This window comes from Xenopus tropicalis, chromosome 8, assembly GCF_000004195.4.
Source record: "Xenopus tropicalis strain Nigerian chromosome 8, UCB_Xtro_10.0, whole genome shotgun sequence".
Lineage (NCBI taxonomy): Eukaryota > Metazoa > Chordata > Amphibia > Anura > Pipidae > Xenopus > Xenopus tropicalis.
The window spans coordinates 74072492-74087634 of NC_030684.2; the positions used below are offsets into that span (position 1 = coordinate 74072492).

General features: G+C 39.2%; 1 protein-coding gene across 3 annotated transcripts in view; it reads left to right on the top strand.

Annotated features, from left to right (window-relative positions):
• skiv2l (Ski2 like RNA helicase) overlaps positions 1-14566 on the top strand; it is a 24412-nt gene extending 9846 nt beyond the window's left edge. For all 3 annotated transcript variants that reach the window (XM_018096711.2, XM_002942974.5, XM_031892387.1), the window contains exons 13-31: positions 114-198; positions 279-385; positions 2209-2355; positions 4812-4905; positions 5183-5395; positions 5641-5751; positions 6552-6663; positions 7029-7147; positions 7376-7513; positions 7919-8056; positions 8257-8361; positions 8443-8599; positions 9000-9126; positions 9397-9607; positions 9707-9817; positions 10560-10778; positions 11156-11296; positions 13421-13635; positions 14289-14566. In XM_018096711.2, the coding sequence (XP_017952200.1) occupies positions 114-198; positions 279-385; positions 2209-2355; positions 4812-4905; positions 5183-5395; positions 5641-5751; positions 6552-6663; positions 7029-7147; positions 7376-7513; positions 7919-8056; positions 8257-8361; positions 8443-8599; positions 9000-9126; positions 9397-9607; positions 9707-9817; positions 10560-10778; positions 11156-11296; positions 13421-13621 (2536 nt within the window). In that variant the 3' untranslated portion in view covers positions 13622-13635; positions 14289-14566. The remainder of the gene's footprint in view (positions 1-113; positions 199-278; positions 386-2208; positions 2356-4811; positions 4906-5182; positions 5396-5640; positions 5752-6551; positions 6664-7028; positions 7148-7375; positions 7514-7918; positions 8057-8256; positions 8362-8442; positions 8600-8999; positions 9127-9396; positions 9608-9706; positions 9818-10559; positions 10779-11155; positions 11297-13420; positions 13636-14288) is intronic.
• The last annotated feature ends 577 nt before the right edge of the window (positions 14567-15143 follow it).

Consider the following 15143-nt stretch of genomic DNA (forward strand, 5'->3'; position numbering starts at 1 on the left):
TTTTTGTTCTTTGTTTCTTTTCTGTTCCACATTTATTCCTTTGTGCTTCTGCTTTGTTGTGTTTTTACCCAACTACCTTTTGTTATACCTACAACATGCTCTTTTGCCTCTAGGTCTATGCTGTACAATGGTTCAGATGTAATTCGCGATTTAGAGTGGGTTATCTTTGACGAGGTCCATTACATTAATGATGCTGAGGTTAATATCTGCCTTCCCTCATAACTCTCTGTTTGTTTTAACTTGTCATCCCCTAACCAACCTTATGTCTGACTTTCTAGAGAGGTGTGGTGTGGGAAGAGGTTCTCATTATGTTGCCTGACCATGTCAACATCATTCTTCTTAGTGCCACTGTCCCTAATACTGTGGAGTTTGCTGACTGGATAGGGTGAGTGTTTGGTAATACATGCATATAAGTTAGTATGTTAAAGGGATTCTGTCATGATTTTTATGGTGTACTTTTTATTTATAGATTAAACTGTTTAAATAGCAAATAATTCACAATTTTATTTTTGAACTAACAAACATATTTTTTGTGTAATATAGATGTGTAGGCAGCCATCTCAGTGCATTGTGCCTGAGTCTGAGCTTTCAGAAGCAGCCAGCGCTACACATTAGAACTGCTTTCAGATAACTTATTGTTTCTCTCCTACTCCCATATAACTGGAGAATCATGAGCCGGACATAGTTTTTTTACTATTGAGTGCTATTCTGATATCTACCACTTTTAGCAAGGAGCTGCTATCTTGCTACATTTTTATTGTTCTGCTGCTGGGGAGGAAGCAAGTGGGGTGATATCACTCCAAATTGCACTGCAGCAGAGTTTATCAGCAAGTTTATCAGAGCGCAGGTCACATGGCTGTGGCCCCCTGTGAAATAAAGAATATGACTAGCTCAATGTGAAATTTCAAAATTAAATATTAAAAAATCTGTTTGCGCTTTCAAAAAACAGATTTCAATACAGGATTCTGCTGGAGAAGATCTATTAACTAATGTGTTTTGAAAAAACATGATTTTCCCATGACAGTATTTTTTAAATTACAGCTTTATATTTTATTTTAATCAAATTATAAATATATATAAAATTATATAATCAAAGACAAATTACATGCAAAAAGTACATGCTCATTTACAAAGGTAATCATTGTGCAGATGCCATAAAAGTTTTGCAAAATGTTTTTCTACTTGTGTCCTTTCTTTCCATATATGATAACTTGGCATAGACTTATAATGATAATCTGTTTTGATTTGCTGTTATGGCACTTATTTCATAAACAACATTGTGGGCCATCTGATTAAACAACCTGCCTCCTGTTACATTGATCTAAAGTCAAAGTATACATGCTGCATTTATAGATCGGTCTGACAGGAAAGGACTCTGACACGTGTTTTCTTTTTAAGTGTCTTGAGCCAAATCATGAGTGGGTGTGTTTTACCCTATGCAGAAAGCATTTGACTGACATTACTTTAGCTACAGTGTGACTAATGATGCTTCTTTTAAGGGCAGGGGTACAGGGAAGATTAGTCGTGCTGCGACAAATCTCCATTGTTGCGGGTGACTAATCTCCCCGTAATGCCATCCCACCGGCTAGAATGTAAATCACCCGTGGGATGGCATACGCGGCACCACGATTTGCCGAAGTCGACAAAGTTGCCTTAAGAGGAGACTTCGGCTTAATGGTTTGTCAGAGTATCATGGCTTCTGTGGAATCAGATATGTTTGTGTAAATTATATTTTCCCTTTAAAACCATTGAAAATATTTAATGAACGTCTATTCTTTCATTATGCAAAAAAAACACTTTTAGGTGAAGGGCATCTTTAAAGGAAAACTATGCTTTTTAGGCTTTTAGAATAACCACAAGATAATTTATACCATAATAAGTGACCTGTCTGCAATATTTGGGGGTATAGTTTACCTTTAAGCTCGAGCTGGCAGGTATTTTTTATCTGCGCTCCCCTCCTGGGGGCAGAATGCAGGAACAGATGCTTGTGAGTATGAGCCCTTAAGCAACAGGCAGAGAATCTGGGGTTTAATTCTGATTGTACACTCTGACAGTTTGATTAATGTCACAAGCAGTGGACACTGAAATCTGTGTCTGTGCTCAGTGAAACCAATACTTCATCAGTATTATGACTCATTTCAGTTTAGGACTATTGGATTTTTTGTTCTGATTATACAGGTTTTGATTTTGCTATTTCAATCCCTACAGGAGGATAAAGAAAAAGAAAATTTATGTGATCAGCACAACTCGTCGTCCCGTTCCATTGGAACATTATTTGTATACGGGAAACAGCCAAAAGACACAGAATCAGTTCTTTCTGTTGCTGGATGCTTTGGGAGGATTCCAAACAAAAGGGTAAGACTTTATACTTCACATGGTATCAGCTCCTAGGGGAATATTTTTTTGCAGTTCCTGAGCAGAAATCACTGGTTTCTATGCTGTGCTGTAATGTAAATTAAATGAGTGTTTAAATAGATTTGTATTGTAAAGGTGCCCATACACGGGCCGATTATAGCTGCCGATTCGGCAGCTAATCGGCCCGTGTATGGGCAGAACAGAGCTGCCTGGCCGACCGATATCTGGCCTGAAATTGGCCAGATCTCGATCGGCCTGGTTAGAAAATCCGGTCGGATCGGGGACCGCATCGGCTCGTTGATGCGATCCCCGAACCGACTGCCCCATAAGCTCAAATGTAATCCGATCGTTTGGCCCCAGGGCCAAACGATCGGATTATTTTTTTTAAAGCAGCTTGCTACCCGATATCGCCCACCCGTAGGTGGGGATATCGGGTGAAGATCCGCTCGCTTGGCGACATCACCAAGCGAGCGGATCTTATGGTGTATGGGCACCTTTAGTTTTATATTGTATATTTACTATCCCATAGAGTTATGTCATATGGTATCCATATCGCTTAATAACAAAAAAACATAAATCCAATGTTGACTGCAAAACAATCCTCTTTGTATCTTTAAATTTGTAAATGTTTTCTGTAGCCTTAAGTCATAGTTCTCCACTTTATTTTAAGGTCAGGTCATTATAGATAATAGATTTCATGCCTGTATATTATGTGTTGGTCAAACTGTCTGATGACTGTCAGAAGCCGAGGGATTTATTTATTGATTGGTTAATTGCCTTGAAAGTGCCTTGAAATTCATCTCCCCTAAAAGCTTCCTTTTTGCCGTTAGTTCATGGGCCATCCCATGTGCCAATTATAGGAATTCCTGTATTTACAAATCACTGGGAGTAAACTTAGTAACAATTATATTTCTTTGGTTTCATTGTGCTACTCTACTTCAAGGTTTATGGAGCAGCCCTAGGAGCTCAGATTCATGTCATGTCAATTTTACTTATCTGTGATGCATGAACTATATGGTTTAAGTGCTGTGCCAATCTTTAAAATGTAATGGGAACAACACTTACATTAAGTTTTTGGCACATCCTCCTTGTCCAACCTGAAATGTTGAATTTACTGCAGTCAGTCTGTGGCATAAGTAAAAGGCAAGGTGCCAACATTTTCATGCAAGTGCAATTCCTGTTACTTTTGTTTCATGGTGATGGCCATCCAGACATCCAGGAAACTAAGGCACAAATGAAAAGGTGTGCAATGTGGGAATCCTATATATATGCTTTTTAGTGCTATGCCCAATCTTGGGGGATTATTTTATATAGTAATCAATAAAGGTGCAAATAAATGGAAGGCAAACACATATTCCACACTGTACTACACACTTTACATTTGCAGCAAGTCATCTTCATCTAGAATGCTCTGTGTTTTAAAGGCTCCTGGGTATTTCATAAAAGCAACTTTGAATACAGATTTAATGTCTCTGGGCTTTTTTTTCCCAATAATGTGTATGGTGGGACCTGTGGAGAATTGTGCTCTATTAACCAGACTGGGTTAAATTTGCGGGTAGAGAAACCTGTTTTAGGGCTCTGGCACACGGGGAGATTAGTCGCCCGCGACAAATCTCCCTTGTAACGGGCAACTAATCTCCCCGAACTACCATCCCACCAGCAAAAATGTAAGTCGCCGGTGGGATGGCACACGCTGAGCAAGCAATTTGCCTTAATAAAATGATATTATGTTGCCTAGGTAAGTGAATCAGTGGACAACTTAGAGGTTAGCTGAAAGTATCATATTACCCTTACTTACATATATTATAGTCCTTTTTTGATGTTTTCAACCCTAGTGCACTAATCTGTTCACCTGGCTGTTTCACTTTTGTTTGAATGAATGCTCTGGTGACTTGTTTGTGTACTGTTAATGCCTAATTCTGAAATGTTATAAAGATGCACATTGTGAAATCTGTGATATCTATAGCTATTCCAGTAAGCAATCTAACCCATATTCATGTATGTGCATAGTTAATAATTTTATTTTAATAATTAATAATAATAATTAATAATTTAATAATTCACATAATACATTGGTATCAGAACCTGTTTAATTCATCTCAGACTCCCAGGATACTCAGACTGGCATGAACTGTTAAATCAGCAGTAATAGTGTTATTACCTTGGTCAAACTAAAGGAATTTAGGATTTCACAGTGAAATAAGGATAAAATAAGCAAATTCCAATATTTCCCCATAAGTCTTTATTCATTCTTTCTTACAATATTCCAAGCAGGCCATGTTGTTATTGACATGGCATTTTTCATGAAATTACATTCTGTTATGAACATGTTACCCTTGTGGGTAAAGGGGCAAGCACAAGTTGGTAGGCAGTGTGTCAGTGCTGCAGTTAACACAGTAAATTGGTGTTTTATAAAAGTTTCCTATGTTTATGTTTTTGATCTTATTTTCCATTAGATACTATGCTGCAGTTGAGGCAAAAAAGGAACGATCCTCCAAGTACTCACAAACATTTGGTGCAAAACACCCACATGGAGTAGGACCTGGACATGTGAGTGTGAGAATGGAGTAAAAGGAAAGGTTAATTCAGGTTTAAATGCAGAATTGGTTACCATAACTACAGATAGGTACTTAATATGGTCTGACTGACAAACCCCAGCATGGTGTAAACAGAAGGTATAAAGCCAATAACAGAACAGATTTTAGTGGTTAGGTAAAAAAAAAAATGTTACACCAATTATGGGAGGAAAAGATTGGGGGATTTATAGCTGTAACATATACAGGTGTAGATTATGGTAAACTAAAAGAGAAAATTCTTCATTCTACAGGACAAGGGTACATGGCTGTCCCTGGTGCAGTCTCTTAAGATTCGAGATGCACTGCCTGTTGTGGTATTTACTTTTTCACGCACGAGATGTGAGCAGAATGCAACAGCATTGAGCACTGTTGACCTGTGCTCCACAGCAGAGAAAAGTGAAGTCCAAACTTACTACACAAAGTGTCTGAGCCGCCTACGTGGAGCCGACCGGCAACTGCCACAGGTGCACTTTTTTATATTTCTGTGTGTGTATGTTATTTAAAATAAGAGCAGGCAAAGTGTGCTTATTAATTCTCAAGCTTTAGAAAATTGAGTAAGCAGATATTTACATTATGTTGTGTTTAAGAGTAATGTTAATGGAAGTGGGGATGTTTTTTTGCAACTTTTGTGTGCAATGCCATACTTTTCTGGGTCACATGACAAAGTATATAAACAGGCGTATATGCCAACAAATGTTTTACTTTCCAGGTCTTACACATGCTCGATCTGCTAAAGAGAGGAATTGGAATTCATCACAGTGGTATCCTGCCCATCCTGAAGGAAGTTGTGGAGATGCTGTTCAGCAGGGGACTTGTTAAAGTAAGTGTGTGTGTGTGTGCATGTATATGTGTGACTTATTTCTGGCATGTTTTCTTCACAAATTCCCAGATCGACAGTGTGTGTAAAAAAGTAAACCTTATGGTACTCTAAAACATGAATGCTTACAAGCAGAAGCAGTCCCGGATTTGTGGGCAGGCCACAAAGGCCCCAAGCCTAGGGTGGCGAAGATCTAGGGACGGCATGCCGCCTGCTAGCTGCATCTGCACTGGGGACTGGATGGGAGATTTAAATCTCCCACCTGTCGAGTCCCCAGTGCAGCTTAGCTGATCAGTGGAGGAATGGGGATTACTGACTAGGTAAGCGATGTGGCATAAGCGTACATGGGTGGGGATTGCGAGCACGTGGGGGTGAGAAGCGGGGGGCAGGAGTTTTGAGCAACCTAGGGGCGCCCCAGATCTAAACCAGCCCTGGGCAGAAGTGTGTGTAAGCCACGTCTCTGGTACTTCCCCTGAAAAACTGCATAGTTAAAAATATGTGTATGAATAAACAGATTTTGGAAATATGCAGAGAGAGTCTTTGATAACCTTCCCCACACACGCATAAATCAAGGGAATGCAGATGAGTTCTCTGGGAAATTAATCCGTAGGTTTACTTATTGATAAAAAACATTTAGGGTGAAAACATAGGAATCTAACTTTGTATAGCTATATATTGATGTATATTGATATATAATACCACCTTTCCATGATAGTAAGGGGGTTATTCTACATTAGCCAGATTTAATAAAGAAAATGGTTTTACTTCCATATTTGTAAACATTTATGTGTTCTGTTTGTCAGATCCTTTTTGCTACAGAGACCTTTGCTATGGGAGTAAACATGCCTGCACGTACTGTAGTGTTTGATTCAATCAGAAAACATGATGGCTCAAACTTCCGAGACCTGACACCAGGTGATGTTTTCTTGTGCCGCTACATTGTTTGTCTCTGTGTCATACACACATCTATCATCATATTCCATTTGGTGCAAGGGTTCTTGGTTGTTATGCCCTGTAAAAATGTTGAAAATCTATTTATGTTAACATACATAATATCCTAGCAGCATATTCTGACCTTCTTTGTGTCAGGGAGGATAAAATGAGTAAGGAGGAGTGATTCATATAAAAGAAGCACATACAGTTTTATATATGCCATGGGAGTGAAGTTTGAATGTTTTAATTCACGTAACACTGTAAATGTTTATGTTAGCAATTTTTGTTTTATTTTACTGCAATATTACTGAGAAAATTAGTTATTTGTGTGTCTTTGTTTTTCGCAGGGGAGTATATACAGATGGCTGGCCGTGCAGGACGTCGAGGTCTAGATAACACTGGAATGGTGATAATATTGTGTAAAGCAGATGTACCAGAGATGAGTGATCTGCACAAGATGATGCTGGTAAGGGAAGCTGAATAAAGCATATGTGTAAGTATAGCCCTATTAACAATGATGGACAAAAGGAATATAGAAGTATGACTGAGGATACGGAACAAAGTAAATATTACAAATATTATACAGATAGCAGCACTTATATTTGAATATATCTATCTGTTTTGCTTTGACTTTTTCTTCAACATTTTTATTTTGTCCTCCACTTTCTTATGACATGGCCCTCTTCTCCTACAGGGGAAACCCACTCAACTACAATCTCAATTCCGTCTCACTTACTCTATGATTCTGAATCTTCTTCGTGTTGAAGCTCTCAGGGTTGAAGATATGATGAAGAGGAGTTTTGCAGAGTCCAGGACTCAAAGAGACAGCAAGGTGGTGTAGTTATAATAAGTAGTTGAGGAAAGGTTTTTTAACACGTTAGTACTCAATGCAAACAAATTTAATGGATCCTTTAAGCTGCAGATCTATAAGTAATCTATTGTGAAGCTCCAAAACTAGTAATTTGTCAGTCCCCCTTATGCTCCTCCAGGCCTGGACTGGATTCTAAATAGACCCTGGCCTTTCAAGTACACGGAGGCCTAAACAGCCCCCACCAGCACACTAAATAATGACTGTCTATGGCATCTTACAGCAGCCCCTCTGGTATATGCGCTAACTCACATATTGCCAGTCCAGGCCTGCCCTTCTCCTGGGCTAACTCAGCAGCACTGAAAGAAGACACCTGTAAGTCTACTGCTCCTTCCACTGTTACCTGAAATTATTTTCTTGGACCTCTAGGCTCATGAACAGCGTATAAAGCTTCTTACCCAACAACTGGCAGACGTGGGTGATATTGAGTGTTCCGGAGACCTGGCAGATCTCCATGACTACTTTGTAACTGTTCAGGAACTCATTTATACCCGGGAGACTGTGCAGGTAGGTGCTTGGCACACACATTTGTAAATATTTTATTGTGTTCATTTCTGGTGTTAGTTTATCACGTCTATAACTGTCATTGAAAAAACTAGTTTATGAAATGTAATTTCTCAGCAAGAAATGAATTGTTAAGAAGGATCGTGGAACCTCATGGACACTAAAAGTCTATAACTCTGATTTCTTTGTGTCTCTTTTCCTAGAAAAGGGTGGTAGAGTCTATCAATGGAATGAAATGTTTGAGTGTAGGTCGCATCATCATCATTAATACTGAGTATCACTCATGGGTGCCTGGTGTGATCCTACAGGTAAAACTGAGCCTGTTTGTGCAGTTGGGAAGGGATTATCTGTAAGGTATCATTCTGTTAGTCTTTTACTTTATCCCACAGGTGTCGTCTGATGCAGCCAATAGGATTTATACCACTCTTGTGCTGTATGAGAAAAGGAGAGAAATTGGTGTTCTACATCAAGAGACGCGAGAAAAAGAAGTAAAGAAAGCACCTGTCCCCGAAGATTTACTGATGGGCAAAGTGTTCCGACCTGAGGGTAAGAGAATCAAGTTTACATTACTTTGAACCGTGCCTACAAATCAGTTTTTCTCAGAAAGAAAGAAAAGCTTGACAGGAGTGGAGAAATAACGAAGTAATGTTTGGGAACTAGGATGAAAACAAAAAGTGTTTGAGATATATAGAGGAAAGAAAATGCAGCATTAGGGAAAGGGGAACAGTATATATTATACATCACCAAGAAACAAAGTTGTGTCTGGTGCTGTATAATATATAACTGTGCCTTTTTATCTACTGTATTACATAACTCTGTATAATAGTAATAATTTTTTTTTTCTAAGATAAATTCAAACCATGGCATTAGTTAGTATGTCTATAAACAGGACAAATCTATTTCCAGTTTTATTGTAGCTTAATATCTCTATCTGGTGCTTTGTTAGGACCCTGCGATTACAGACTTCTTAAACTCCGCTCATCAGATATTAATATTGTAACTGGGAAAACATTACGGATCCATGCAGACAAGATCCTAGATGACATTGCCAAAAGTCAAATGCCTCGCTACAGGTAGCTGCCAATCGTTATCATGATGCCTCTTGCATAGACTTGACTTTCACTTTTAAACCTCATTCTATTACTGTCTAATCCTACATATTCCCTTTGCACTAATCATAATTAATCATAATTACATTATGGTTTCTCTCCCTTACACTCCACTTTACATGGATGTTATGCACAAACCTACTATATAGCAATGGCCATTTCTTTTTCTACTTGTCCCCTTTTTCCAGTTCATATTCTGTTTGTTTTCTATTCTTTACTTGCGCACAAACACAGAAATGACCCTCCAGGCCCTGCACTCTCAAGTGTGACCCAGGAGCTGGCTCGGCTCGCCGATCTACCTTCAGGCTCCCTATCCTCATTATGTCCAGTTAATGATCTTCAACTAAAGGAACTGGAACTAGTGGAGGCAGTAAGCAGAGGGAAAAGGCTAGAAGAGGCATTACAGAGCTTCTCATGTTATAACAGCCCCAGATTTAACACACAGGTACCTTGAACTTCATATATTATATATTCATTGCCTCTCTTTCTGTTTGTTGCTAAATGTTATGGTATATACAATGTGACTAACACTCCATTTTTTTAGTATATTCTTCTGGAGCAGAGGTCACAGGTCCTGAATGAGTTAGAGCGTCTTCGCTTCCTGACATCTGACCAGTCATTGAGCCTTTTGCCAGAGTACCAGCAGAGAGTCAATGTAAGGCGCTACAAATTGATGGTTGCTAGCTCAATCATTACACTAATATCAACAGTGGGATTTAAAATGATAAGTGAGGTTCAAGGAACATAAAATCCAGTGGCATCATAATAATCAGAAAATAAACAGTGAAGTCTAAGCAAGTGATAATGCATGCAGTGGAAAGTCACTGTGAATATTTACATGAAAGGAATGACAAGGATATACAGAGAGCATTGCGGGAGCAAGAATGCGTTCTCAGATCTTGGAGATCAAAGGTGTTATAAGAGTGATAGTAAGGTTGAAATTGCAAGCAGCACATTGGGGCTATAGAGATTTATAGGCACAGAACTTTAAAAAAATATACGCATTTACAATCTTCCTTAATTACACTACTTTACAGTGAAAATAAATAGTACAGGGTGTCTGAACATGCTGCTAATACTCATACAGTGAAGACACACTGGGCTAATAATAGAAGCTACTTTTTCAAGGCTACAAAACTCCAGAAACTGCCATAGACAATATTGAGAATTGCCTCTGCTAAAACAGTTATCAGTAAATGATCAACATTGTCTTTTTTAGTAGCCACAACAAGTAGCTGCTACTAGTCGCTCCATGTGTCTTCACCCATATGTTTATACAGCTAGGCATTAAAGAATTTGTAATAAATTCTTGTTTAAAATAAGTTTTCTATTCTTCCTTTGTCGGTTTGTTTCCTTTGTTTCACATGTCCCCCTATGTATTTATTAACCATTTACAGGTCCTTCGCACACTGCAGTATATAGATGATGGTGGGGCAGTTCAGCTGAAGGGCAGAGTGGCCTGTGAGGTCAGCAGCCATGAGTTGTTAGTAACTGAGCTGGTCTTGGATGGAGCTCTGTCACCCCTAGCACCCGAGGAAATTGCTGCTTTGCTTTCATGTTTGGTTTTCCAGCACAAGACTCAGTGTGAACCCCGTCTTACAGACACCCTTAAGCAGGTAATATTTGCTTTTTATACTCATCTAATGCCAGAAAATCTTCACACACCTCCACAAAAAAGAAAGGCATATATGGTAAGTTTGTGCTAGTTTTACAACAAAACAATTATTTAACAATTAATTAACTAAGAAAATAACATGGATGGATTACTAATTACTTTCCTCTTATAATATGTATTGCGAGCATTTTCGAGCCAAACCTGAGATGAATACAGATTTATTTGGAAAACATATCTCATAGCTGCAGTTTGTGGGAGAATAAGCTGCAGTTTGTGTTGGAAGAAGCAAGCATAAATGTTTTTGTGGAGATGGTTTAAATGCATATCATGCTGTAATTTATTTATTTTGTTTTTTTTTTGTTACTTCACTTTAATTAGGGAGTTAAAAAAGTACGTGAGCTGGCTGAGCGTTTGGCACTAATACAGCGGGAATGTGGCCTGCGTGAGTCAGTGGAAGACTTTGTGGCTCAGTATAAGTTTGGTCTCACAGAGGTTGTCTATGAATGGGCACGTGGTATGGTAAGTACAACCTGGTGTTTGAGCTAACATAAAACCTAAGGAAGCAGAGTTATTGCTGCTGCTGTTCAAAGACTAGAAAGGGTACGTTTACTTGAAAATAGAGTTTTTCAAGTCACTGGCTTGAAAAAATAGGCAGTCCAAGACACTAGATAAAAAGAGGAAACATAACAGCCATCCTCAGGTTATTCAACCTGTGATTTTTTTTCAGAATAATTTGTAGGTGCATTTTGCCATACATTGTGTCTCATAAAACAGGCTCCACCCACATACTAATTCTGTTTTTAACTTTCTGTGATATCACACATTGCTGCACACATCCTGTCTTCTTCTCCGAGGTGCACCTGACTAGTGCAAATAAAAATAAATATTAAAAGATTCCAAAAGAGAAAATAGAAATGATTGTTGAAAAAAAAGCTAGGTGGGCCCCTGATCACATTTGAACCCTTAGTGACGCTCGCCTTGCCTGCTGTCTACTCTTGCCTTTTGTGTTGACTGTGCTGTGTGACTACAGGTGGGAGGAGCCTGTAAAGGAGGCCTGTGGAAAGTGTAGCTTAGAGGCCTCACATCTCAATAATCCACCAATGAAAATAAGGATTTTAGAAGCACCGACATATCTTTATTTCTGCAAATCTGATCAATTAAACACCAATGTCTACAGAATCATAGGGGCACCTATGCCTAAATTTACATAGACCTTTCTGATAAAGCTTACTTAGTTTTTACATTTCCTTCTCCTTTAAAACTGTATATCAACATATTGAATTTCACCAACACTTTACATTGATGTAATAATATAATAGAACATTGATAGAACATTTGATGTTTTGTAAAACAACACATTAATATACCTGTATATAATCGCAAATTTCAAAGATTATGTACATTGTATCCTCTACACCACTGATCCCAACCAGTGGATCGGGGGCAACATGTTGCTCACCAACCCCTTGGATGTTGCTCTCAGTGACCCCAAATCAGTTAGTTATTTTTGAATTCCTGACTTGGGGGCAAGTTTTGGTTGAAAAAAAACAAGATTTACTACTACATAAAGCCTCATGTAAGCTGATAGTGTGCATAGAGGCTACTCAATAGCCAATCTTAGCCCTTATTTGGCACCTCCATGAACTTTTATTATGCTTATGTTGCTCTCCAAATCTTTTTACATTTAAGAAAGGTTGGGGATCCCTGCTCAACACTCTTATCTGCATTTTTGGTACACTCTGTATTACATTACATTGCATACTCACACACATTAAAACAGCTCATTTTGTTTCACAGCAAACAGCAAGCATCCAGATCCTCCATTTCCCATGAACAGCCAAGGTGCCTTTTTAGGCTTTATCAGTTGCCAGCTTACACTGGCACTGGGCTCACATTAAGCTCCTTGTCTGCAAACTGCCTGTTCTGTCTCCATCTGTGCATATGTGGGTTGCAGCAGAGCAAGAAGGGGAAACAGTTAATAGACAAGTAGCTTAAGATGGCCATACAATTGTAGATCCTCCACAGTATCTGAGGGCTGGGCAAACAAGGTCAGTGTACACTACATCACCAATAAAACAAATTTCCCATTGGCAAAAATGTCAATACCACCACTGATCAGCTCCTTCTTGGCCTGCCTGGAGGTCTTAAAATCCTTGCATCCCCATCCTCTTCACAAACTGTCATAGTGTTGTTTTGTGCATGCATCTGTTTCTGACACTTCCCTTCTAGCTGAAGGAGTGCAGGAGGCATTCTCCGGTAACACATCCTAAAATGACAACTAGACATTTTCTGTGTATATAAATAACTTTTAAGCAATTCTATACAGAGCTAATTGTCATGCAATGTCAGTAGCAGCCCTATAGATGTATGGTCTGCTCCATAAACTTTAACTACTCAAAAATGTATTCAGACACCCCTGAGATAGCATGTGCTATTAGCTAGCAGCCGGTAGTGCAGGTGGATTCATTTCTTTCAACATGGTGAATTTATACCAGTAATGCAGGTGGATTCATTTCTTTCAACATGGTGAATTAATATTGAAAAAATATGTGATATAAGTGATAGCATTAGGACACTTGATTTAACCAATTAAATATTGTTTATATGGGAATCAGCAGAGTAAACCTGATATTCTGCCCACAGCCCTTCTCTGAGATCATGACATTAACAGATATCCAAGAAGGCTTGATTGTGCGTTGTGTGCAGCGTCTGGATGAGGCTTGTCGCGATGTACGCTCAGCAGCGCGCCTTGTAGGAGACGCAACACTCTGTGCAAAAATGGATGCCGCATCTCAGCTTATTAAAAGAGACATCATCTTTGCTGCCAGCTTATACACTCAGTAGCTTCAGCCAGGATGGTATGTATACAACTATATATCCCTGTGTTCTTCATCTAGCATTTTCCATGTTCAGTGTCCAGTACAGTATACCTGTATATGCAAAGAACACAGGGCTACACACTGAACAGCTGCCACCCAATATGAATTCATTATTAAATAAAAGGCACATTGGCCTAGGTGCAGTAATCCATAGCAACCAAAAAGGTGTTTGCTTTTAAATATGTGACCATGAAATGCTACCTGCTGATTGAAACTAGGAATGCACAAAACCCCAAATCCTTCGTAAAAGATTTGGCCAAATACCGAACTGAATCCTAATTTGCAGATGCAACTGCACACACAAAACAGTTTCAAGCAATTTTAAGGATTTGGTTCGCTAGGAGTGTGGATTCGGCCGAATCCTGCTGAAAAAGCCAGAATCTTGGCTAAATCCCAAACCGAATCCCGGATTCGGTGCATCCCTAATTGAAACTTTGCACCTTTAATTATTTAATCCCCTTGGTGTCACAAATCATGATCCAATAAATTGTTCTTTGTTCTGTTTGTTGATAAAAATCTGTAATACTGGATAAAACTATTTAAAGTTTCATTAGCAAAAATGATGCACTGTTTTAGATTGTTATATGCTAGTATTAAAAAAAACGTAGTTTAAAGGTTTTTTTTTTTTACAGACCTCTGATCAAAGAATATTAAACCAAATAACCATGCCTGATGTGGCATGTGCATTTCAAGGTTTAACCTCCATGAGGTGTGCCTTCAGTCGTGTGACATATACAGAACATGGAAGCCAGTCTTAAGACCTGAATTCAGCATCAGCATTATATTCAGGATCACGTGATGACTGTAATTTCATTTTTAACAACACTAGAATGACAACATGCTGATATTTAAGACATGTTACTGTGGATTATAGTAGTCCAATTTATATTAAAGCAAATGTGAGATCTCATTGTGTTTTTCTGTTGTTTTGTTCCCATGTTCTTTAGCAAAACTTCCACCACTCTGGAAGGATTTTATATAGGAATGCCCCTAATTGTCCACAGCCTTTAACTCAGCATGACAGGTGGTTTGAGGTTAATGATGGGATTAGCTAGGCCAGTGCTGTACAACTTCTGTGGTACAGAGGGATGGAATTTTTCTGGCCTTCATGGTGGAGGGCCGATAATGGAAGCCAGTTTTGACCACTCCCCTTTTTAAAACTGCACCCACCCATGTTATCACAAGAGCTTTTAAGATCATATCGACATTATGGCACACACAGGCAGCATAGGGCAGGCAGAGTATGACACACACAAGCAGCATAGGGCAGGCAGAGTATGGCACACACAGGCAGCATAGGGCAGGCAGAGTATGGCACACACAGGCAGCATAGGGCAGGCAGAGTATGGCACACACAGGCAGCATAGGGCAGGCAGAGTATGGCACACACAGGCAGCATAGGGCAGGCAGAGTATGGCACACACAGGCAGCATAGGGCAGGCAGAGTATGGCACACACAGGCAGCATAGGGCAGGCAGAGTATGGCA